We start from the raw sequence: 9518 nt of genomic DNA, 5'->3' as shown, positions 1-9518 counted from the left end.
CCAAAGAGAAAGGAAAAATTGAAATCGCATCATATGACCCCTTTAAGATTACGTAAAGCTATATAATAATCCATGCTGCATACTCTGGTACAGTAGGTGGCGGTATGCACCTGACAAGTTATTATTGCAATCCGCCATTAAACTAAAAGAAGAAGAAGAAGAAGAAGAAGAAGAAGAAGAAGAAGAAGAAGAAGAAGAAGAAGAAGAAGAAGAAGAAGAAGAAGAAGAAGAAGAAGAAGAAGAAGAAGAAGAAGAAGAAGAAGAAGAAGAAGAAGAAGAAGAAGAAGAAGAAGACGCCATTAAACTAAAAGAAGAAGAAGAAGAAGAAGAAGAAGAAGACGGCGTGCGTATAATAATGATGAGTGGGATAGAGGCATGGTACATGGATGAGTCCAGCGAGGACCAGAAGCTGCCTCACAGACTGAAGCCGAACCAGCCCGTGACTCTCAGACAGCTCGAGCAGATCGGAGTTTATTACTGGAAGGTTCGAGCAGAAATCACACACACATTAATATTGCACACGCATCACGTGACACGAGCGTTATGCTTGCTGTGTATGAATGCAAACAGAGTCAAATATGCAAACATAGAATCATCTAAAAAAAAATATTGATCCACTTTCTATGAATGTTAAAGTACAACAACATATCTGACTAAACTTCAACAATAACTGTTATGATCCACCTTTACAAAAACATGATTTTTTTTTATGGTTGTCGTGGTAAACATAGTTATTAGTGTAAACATATTAGATGGCATTCAGACAGTTATGATGAACAATGCAATTATGTCCTGATAACAGTTATTCCTTATTCACTTGAAATAAAATAAATTATTTAGAATATACAGAAAATGTAAAATTATTTAATTTTAGCTAGTTGTCAAGGCACTGTTTTCATTTAAGGTTGAAGTAAAAATTTAAATAATTTTTTTTATAATAAAAATTAAATACTATGTAGATATACTTAAAAAATTAAAAAACACAACAAAACTATTAAAACTTACTAGAAAGTGAAAATATAACATGTAAAAATAAAACCTAATTCAAAATATTAACAAAAATGAATAGTATTTTAGTGGCACTAAAATATGATTGCTTGTCTGTTTTCAAAGGTTTGGATTTTTTTCTCTTTTTTTTAGTTAAATGCTGATATTTATGAAAATGACCCTGAACTGCAGAAGATCCGTGAAGAAAAGGGTTATTCCTATATGGATATCATAACGATTCACCCAGATAAACTTCCTGATTATGAGAACAAAGTAGGTTATGCATATTAACATGATTTAATTTGTATGAAATAAAAATCATTGTCAATGTATCAGTATATATTACGCTTATTTTTGTAATGAAATCCATCTGTAAATCTCAAATTCATGCTTTCCAGGTGAAAATGTTCTATGAGGAGCATCTTCATCTTGACGATGAGATCCGTTATATACTGGACGGATCGTCTTACTTTGACGTGAGGGACAAAGATGACCGCTGGATCCGAATAGCTGTATCTAAAGGGGATCTTATCACACTGCCGGCGGGAATTTACCACAGATTCACCGTTGATGAAAGCGTATGTGTCTCAGAATTCACTGAACTAAAGCATTTCCATCCAATTATTTAGTAGACGCTGCTCCCCGGGCCTCCCACTGCTGCTCCAGGTGTGTGTGTGTGTGTGTGTGTTCACTACTGTGTGTGGATTAAATGAAAACGTGTTTGTCTGTATGATCAGTAATATGCTTATAGTTTAGCATATAAGTGTTTGTTTTACTACTCATACCACAACAGTAAATAAGCATGTCTTTATATAGAAATATTATGCTATTAATTAGCTTAAAAGAGACTGGCTCCTAATTTGATGATCTAAAAGCATTTCACAGATTTCTTTGTTCATTGATATAACAATATTTTCTGTGTGCCATGTTTTGTGAAGTTTTGGACATTTTGTGCAAACAGCCCAATGAAAATGTATAGGTTATAAAAAAAAAACTTAAAATTATATATATATATATATATATATATACATACAAGAAAAGAAAGAAAAAAAAGTAAAAAAAAAAAAGATAAGGCACATATGAAAATGTGATATGGGGGCACTGAATGATTCAGAAAATATTCCAGCATTTACAATTCCAGAGTTGTTAGCAAAAAATGTAAATTAGATTACAATGGTGAATCTCACCAAATATAGTATACAGCCTCGTACATTCTGCTACATTTTATTGCGATCAGTCATCCAAAATGCATCTTATTAGCTGCAGGCTGCCATTTTTGTTGTTTTGTATGATTGATTTTTCATGGCTTGCTTAGCACTGAAGAAGAAATGCATTCAGTTGTGTGTGTGTGTGTGTGTGTGTTCACGTTCACTTGGATGGGTTAAATGCAGAGCACAGATTCCGGGTATGGGACACCATACTTACTCACACGTCATTTCACTCACTAACTTATAGGAATAGTTCCCCCAAAAATGAAAATTTGCTAAAAATGTCTTCACCCTCAGATCATTCGATTTGGAGATGAGTTTGTTTCTTCATCAGATTTGGAGAAATGTAATCACTGTCTCAGCAATGGATGCTCTGCAGTGAATGGGTGCCGTCAGAATGAGAGTCCATCAATTAACATCTTGTGAAGTGAAAAGCTGCATGTTTGTAAGAAAAGAAACATAATAACATAAGATCCATAATAACTCTTCCTCCAGTGAAAATGTGGTCTGGTCTGAATCAGGAGAGAAATTTGCACAGATCAAGCACTGTTGTTTACAAGCTAAAACAAAACAGCTCTAAACAAATATGTGGCTGGATTTTGATGTGAGAGACAACAGGAGATGGACTTTATCACTGGAGGAAGCGTTATTGATGATTGATTATGGATTCCTATTTTAGCAACGGTTTGAAGTTAAAAAACGGCGTAATGATGGACCCAAATATAGTATACAGCCTCGTACATTCTGCTAAATTTTATTGCGATCAGTCATCCAAAATGCATCTTGTTAGCTGCAGGCTGCCATTTTTGTTGTTTTGTATGATTGATTTTTCATGGCTTGCTTAGCACTGAAGAAGAAATGCATTCAGTTTAACTGACCTTGATCAAACTGTTGAGGAGTTGCCGCGCCCCGTATGGGCAGATTTTGACACAAATTGGTGTGCGTCCTCAGAATGACTTCTTGTGTATGCGTATCAAGTTTCGCTAAGTTTAGACATTGCGTTGAGCAGATTTAGGTTTATTAGTCAAAATGGGCGATGCCAGACTGTTTGATTGATCTTTAAAACACTTTGATAAATCAGTTTTCTCTTCTCAGCTTTTAGTCATGATGGTCTTGGGATAATGTGTGCCAAGTTTCATGTGAATCGTACGAACAATCTAGGAGGAGTTCAAAAAAAGTAGCTTTTAAAAAAATTATATAATGGCAGGAAAATGCCATTTTGAAATCAAATAATTGGCAAAAGAGTACAAAAACAACATAGTTCTCCTAAATATATGCCGCATTAATAAACCACATCTCAACACCAGGTCAGGTTTTCACACATTTATTAACAAGATTTCCTTTTCTCATTGTCAGAAATACACAGTACAGTTATAATTAGCTTAGACTCTTTGAAAACAATCATTTAAAGCATTAAAAAGCATTTCTCTTGATTCTCGAAACGCGGGTAACCTTAACCCTTTTTTCTGCTCTGTGCGGAGCAAATATCATTGAGTTGTCAAGTTAACTTTGGTCCTGTCTGTACATGGTAAGCACAACATACGTGAACTTGTAAAAGCTCCAAATGCGGAACAGTATTTTCACGCGTAATCATCCGGTAGCGTCCTGCGTGTTGGATGGTGGCGTCTCATACTAGCTTGAGGCACTGGACGTTGAAGCTGTCTCCCTCTCTACAGGCGGTGGCCTCCAGCAGAGCTTGTTTCTTCTGCGTGCTGCGCGAGGACTCCAGCTCGTACATGGTGGTGAGGTTGAAAAGCACGCTCTCGTGCAGGTAGAGCGCCGGGTATTTGTGCACCAGGCTCTCCAGCTGGCCCAGGGACTCCTTCAGCCTTCTTCTCAAGACATTAACTGATGGACTGGAGTGCTGTGGATTATTGTGATGTTTTTATCAGCTGTTTGGACTGTCATTCTGACGGCACCCATTCACTGCAGAGCATCCATTGCTGAGACAGTGACGCAATGCTACATTTCTCCAAATCTGATGAAGAAACAAACTCATCTACAAATTGAATGACCCGAGGGTGAAGACATGTTAGCAAACTTTCATTTTTGAATCATCCATTCCTTTAACTAAAACAGTGTTTTGCTTTTCTCTTCAGAACTACACTAAAGCCATGCGTCTGTTTGTCGGTGAACCGGTCTGGAAGGCCTATAACCGCCCAGCTGATGACTCTGACATCCGTAAAGCCTATGTGAACTCCCTGAGGTGCTCTTGAGATGCGTGATGGGATTGGTTTAGTGCTGCTGAATCACCGGATTGCTAATGTGCTCTTCATCAGATCAAACTCTGCAGTGCCTTTAACAAACACTCTTGACACGGGTTACAATCATGAGTACTAGATCTAATAAATCATTACTAATGATAAACACATGAGTATTTTGATAGTTATGACAATGCATTGTAGTCCTGCAGGGCCGTGTGAATGGTGGTTGTTTAATGGACTCAGCATTAATTCATTACTTTCTATTAAAAGATGTAGGGAACCACTACAAACTGTTCGGTTTTCATGAATAAGACTAATTTGCATTATATATTTGTACTGATTATAATAAAGTGATACTGCAATGCAGCAACACTGAAAAACTGTCATATTAATGAAGACATGTTAGAAAAAGTAAGTAAACGGTCTGATTTTCCCAAATACAGCAGACACACGGCTGCATTGTTGCTTGCCTGAAGAACAAAGTTGGCATTGTTATCGCCGGCAGGTTATCCAGTGCTGTTTGTCTGGCGGTGCATCACTCGGTCACGTGTTCAACTTACCACTGGGTTCTTGGGATCAAGTTTCAAGACGCTGGAGAAACACGTGTGCGCGTCTGCATAGTTATTCTGACTCAGATAAACAAAAGCCCTGTGGACGACATCACATTCAGCTTCAGGAGAACCACAGAAGCACATATACTACTTCTGAAAGAAGACTCTTATGCTCGTTAAGGATGCATTTATTTGATCAAAAATACAGTTTTATAGTAATTTATTTCTGTGATGCGCAGCTGAATTTTCAGCATCATTACTCCAGTCTTCAGTGTCACATGATCTTCAGAAATCATTCTAATATGCTGATTTGCTGCTCGCGAAACATTTCTGATTATTATCAATGTTGAAAACAGTCGTGCTGCACAATATTTTTGATGTTAATAAACCAAGATGCACAATACCAACAAAATAAAAATAAATAAAAACTTTTATTCAACGAGAGCACATTAAATTGATCAAAAGTGACAGGAAATACATTTTATATTAATTTATTAATATAAAAATATTTAAGTAGAATCATTTAAAATTCTTATATTCAAGTAAATATTGTTCATTGAATCCTGAAAAAGTAACATGATTTCCACAAAAATGTTAGGTTGAAAAAAAAACTGTTTTAAATATGAATAAGATGAAGAACCGTTATTAATAATTGAACAGAAATATCAACTGATAATAACTGAGCAGCAAATCAGCATCTTAGAATGATTTCTGAAGATCATGTGACACTGAAGACTGAAGTAATGATGCTGAAAATACAGCTGCGCATCACAGGAATAAATTATAATTTACAATATATTCACATAGAAAACGGGTATATTAAAATGTAAAATTATTTCACAATATTACTGTTTTTACTGTATTTTTGTATCAAATTAATGCAGCCTCGATGAGCAGAAGAGACACGTCTTTCAAAAACATAAAAAAGAAATAAAAACAATCACCGTTATTCCAGCTTTTGACGGGCTGGAGTGTAAACAGATTATATTAAATGACTTGACAGAGCAGAAATCAGCGTTCACCTGTTCATCAGCACTGAGGTGTCTTCATTAGGTGTTTCTCCCTTTGATTGACAGGCTTTCTCCACATCCTGAAAATACTTCTCAGCGGTTCTGATGTCTCCAATCTAATCATATGAACAAACCGAACCTTAATTATCGTCTGTGTAGAGATAAAACATGAAGAGCGAAGCGGACTCTCTGATCCTCTTCAAAAACAAGCAACTCTGCAGAGCAAGGACAGCGTTCACTGGCTTTCCACTTACAGGTAAACATGGCATTTTTCAACCAAAAATGGGTCCAACGTGAAGGTTTAAAGGGGTCATATGATGCGATTTCAAGTTTTCCTTTCTCTTTGGAGTGTTACAAGCTGATTGTGCATAGATAAGATCCCTGAAGTTGCAAAGACTAAAGTCTCAAAACCAAAGAGATATTCTTTATAAAAGTTAAGACTCTGCCACGCCCCCCTAAAACGGCTCGTTCTAACACGCCCCCACTTATCTACCTCACTATGTGGGAATATTTGCATAATGCACCCAAATGTGCACGCAAAGAAAGAAGGCGTGGTTTCAGTAACCGCCAGTTAGTGTTGAAGCAACCATGTCAGGGAGACGCTGTGTGTTTAAGTGCGAAAGCAAAAGCACTTTATTTGGCCTTCCGAAAGTAGATGCATTTAGGAATCTTTAAGATTACTTAAAACAGAACAGCAATGCATTTTATGGACGACCGTTTCGTGAACCTAGGAGAGGAGGTAAAGGAGGGGGCTTTGTAGAAAACGAAGCGTTTGAGAGAGGCGGGGCATAGAGGACCTACAATAATGTACAGTATTTGAAAAATAATGTGTTTTTTGAACATTAAAGCATGTCAACATATTCTGTTACACCAAATACACAAAATAATGATCTTTAAAAAAGCATCATATGACCCCTTTAAAGCATTTTATTTGTATTTTTTTTCCAGACCTTTGATGTGCCCTTGATGGACATAATTCTTAATTTCTCAAAATGACTGACCGCAAACTTTTGGACAGTAGTGTGCATATAGCAGATGCATGCTAAAACCTAAAGCACAATTCTAAAGTTCAGAATTGTAAACTGTGTTTAGCTGTTGATGCACCTGTAGGAAAATGCGGCCCATTCCACTCAGCAGCTGCACTGTTTGCTCCGGCTCATACTCGATGATGGAGTGATACGTCTCCACGGCCAGCACATAGTCCTTCATGTCAAAGAGAAAATCAACGCTGTCATGATTACACACCATCTCATTGCTCCAAACTTGCATTTTGTGACTGTCAAGCTCCAAAAGAACAAAAACACCATGACAGTACCATAAAATGCATATATGACTGTTAGGAACCTCTAGTGATTAATTCCATGATTCCTAAAGTCATATGATAGTTTTGTGTGAGGAACGGACCAAATGCATCGTGTCAGTTTGAATTTGAATATTGCGGGATGAATGAGATTTGACAGCTGCAGCGGATAGTTAATCTCATTCAAAGCTATAAATGACTTGAGAAGACTTAGAATATAGTTTATGAGGTGTATGAGGTGTACTGTTAAGAGCTTGACAGACGTGGTCACTGACAAGACCAAAAGTGAGTGAGATGTTAATAATAGGCATGCTAATAATAAGTGACTAGTTAATAGTGAGAATTGGTCCTTATACTAAAGTGTTACCTTTTTATTTATTTTTTTATTTCATTTTTCATACACACAACCATACATTGTACAACATGCAGTGAAATACTTTGTTTATTTTATAGAAAATAAATAAAAACATAAGTGATATATATTAACATAAATCAGGAATAGAATTGACAACAATTTAAGAATTTATAATTTATAAAAACTTTATAATTTGAAGTTTATTTAAATTTAAATGATTTAATTTAATTACACTGCACCTTAAAATTAAGTGTAACCCATTTTTTACCCCCTTAAATCCCCAGGAAATCCAAGTATGACATTTATAAAATATATACATACTGTATATATATAAAAAAAGAAAAAGAAAAAAAAAAATGCACTACAACAAGGATTCACGTTTGTGAGTTTCTTCGGTGCGAGTCTGCTAACCAATGTGTGTCACTACAGTCTTTGGCCAGCAGATGGCACTTGTTGAACATGATAACTTGCAAAAAACAGGTATTTCTTTAGCTACTGACAGTCTGGTATACTATAAAGATATAGTAGGCTATGTGTGCATACACACTGTTTTACCAGTAGAACAGTAATCAGAAAAGCTATTTTCTCAGTAGGCACCTGCTTGAAGGAAAGCCTGTAATCTCTAACCCTAGAGTCTGTGCATGTGCACGGATATGATTCAGGTCAGATATGAAAGCGCGAGTGAGTATATGTTTGCTAGCTCTTCCACTCACGTACCTTCATCATTAGCAGACAGTTGGCCATGGAGTACATCACCCTGCTCAGACGTGACCTCCACAGCTGGATGGAGGCTGAAACACAGAGCAGAGAGAGAAAGACTGAGCAAATGGAATAGAATTGGAAATTGCAGTCTTTCCCTCCTTTTCCCGGCTCTAAACCATCAATTATTTGTCTGCTGGCGGGAATTATAGTGCAGGAGGAAAAGACACAGTGACAATCGCATTTATTTTCCCCCTCTGGCTCACTGTAGACCCCCATCAGCGAGCTGATCTGATCTCATATGTGTGTGTGTGTGTGTGTGTGTGTGTGTGTGAGAACAGACTTCAGCACATGTGTCTCAGTACTGATGCTGTGTGACCGCACAGACCGACAACATCACGCTTCCTCCACTCCTGCCACACAAATCAGAATTGTGAGAATATTCCAGAAAGCATACTAATTAAATGGGTCATGAACTGAGAAACCAAAATTCCCTTGATCTAGTGTTTACGAGAGAGGCGAATGCGCAGGTCTACGCAGAAACCAAACAATGAAGATGACTCCAAAGACAACAAGACACTGTGCAGTGCCAAGCTGTGGAAAAACAATATTTGCGTTGCCTTCCTTCTGATCCCAACGTTAGGATAGAGTGAATAAACTTTATTTTTAATTAACTTTATTTTATTTTTATTTACTTAATTTTACCGTGGATTCGTTTAGAAACAAGGCACAATTCGACGTAGGATCTTCAAAAAGATTGAAACTAAAAGACAATGCTGTGCGACTATATTGGATCCGACAGTAATGTCGCAACACACAAGTGTGAGTAACCGTTTTTATTATGTGATCACTATTGCTTTGTCTCTTCTTACAGATCGTTTGGTTTGATTGTAATGAGTTATTTATGCGTTTTTGACCTAAATCACTGCAGCGGCCATCTGTGAAGGATGTAGGCTGTCAAACATACACAACTCAAAACGACAGCTTGTGGAATGTTTTACTCTATGATGTAATAGTGTGGATAATCACCGCCTCCACAGAAGATGATCAACGCCTGCTTCTACATCACTGCCTGTTTAGCCCCGCCCACCGATTCGACATCACTGCCTGTTTAGCCCCGCCCACGATTCAACATCGTTGCCAGTTTAGCCCCGCCTACCGATTCTACATCACTGCCTGTTTAACCTCGCCCACCGATTCTACA

The 9518-nt window shown here is 37.2% G+C and overlaps 2 protein-coding genes across 2 annotated transcripts in view; one reads left to right on the top strand and one right to left on the bottom strand.

Annotated features, from left to right (window-relative positions):
• The first annotated feature begins 300 nt into the window (after positions 1-300).
• adi1 (acireductone dioxygenase 1) lies at positions 301-4670 on the top strand. The gene is made up of 4 exons (XM_016569492.1): positions 301-484; positions 1141-1260; positions 1386-1565; positions 4295-4670. Exons 1-4 carry the CDS (start codon positions 356-358, stop codon positions 4409-4411), a joined length of 546 nt encoding a protein of 181 aa, XP_016424978.1. The 5' UTR covers positions 301-355; the 3' UTR covers positions 4412-4670.
• LOC107753354 (trafficking protein particle complex subunit 12-like) overlaps positions 3510-9518 on the bottom strand; it is a 32363-nt gene continuing 26354 nt past the window's right edge. The window contains exons 8-13 of the mRNA XM_016569493.1: positions 8333-8406; positions 7065-7163; positions 5973-6076; positions 4960-5047; positions 4821-4869; positions 3510-4043 (exon numbers count right to left, since the gene is read on the bottom strand). Coding sequence (XP_016424979.1) covers positions 3823-4043; positions 4821-4869; positions 4960-5047; positions 5973-6076; positions 7065-7163; positions 8333-8406 — 635 coding nt within the window. The 3' untranslated portion in view covers positions 3510-3822. The remainder of the gene's footprint in view (positions 4044-4820; positions 4870-4959; positions 5048-5972; positions 6077-7064; positions 7164-8332; positions 8407-9518) is intronic.

Source organism: Sinocyclocheilus rhinocerous, unplaced genomic scaffold, assembly GCF_001515625.1.
Source record: "Sinocyclocheilus rhinocerous isolate Xijiao unplaced genomic scaffold, SAMN03320098_v1.1 scaffold1042, whole genome shotgun sequence".
NCBI classification, from domain to species: Eukaryota; Metazoa; Chordata; class Actinopteri; order Cypriniformes; family Cyprinidae; genus Sinocyclocheilus; species Sinocyclocheilus rhinocerous.
Note: the sequence above shows the minus strand (reverse complement) of the source record. Positions and strands in the feature narration are given on the sequence as shown.

What these genes read in the sequence shown, in the direction of transcription:
- adi1 (XM_016569492.1), top strand. Translation starts at nt 356, where the DNA reads ATGATGAGTGGGATAGAGGCATGGTACATGGATGAGTCCAGCGAGGAC. An exon ending in TCGGAGTTTATTACTGGAAG is followed by an intron (nt 485 to 1,140) that starts GTTCGAGCAGAA and finishes TCTTTTTTTTAG; the next exon opens with TTAAATGCTGATATTTATGA. An exon ending in GATTCACCGTTGATGAAAGC is followed by an intron (nt 1,566 to 4,294) that starts GTATGTGTCTCA and finishes TTTTCTCTTCAG; the next exon opens with AACTACACTAAAGCCATGCG.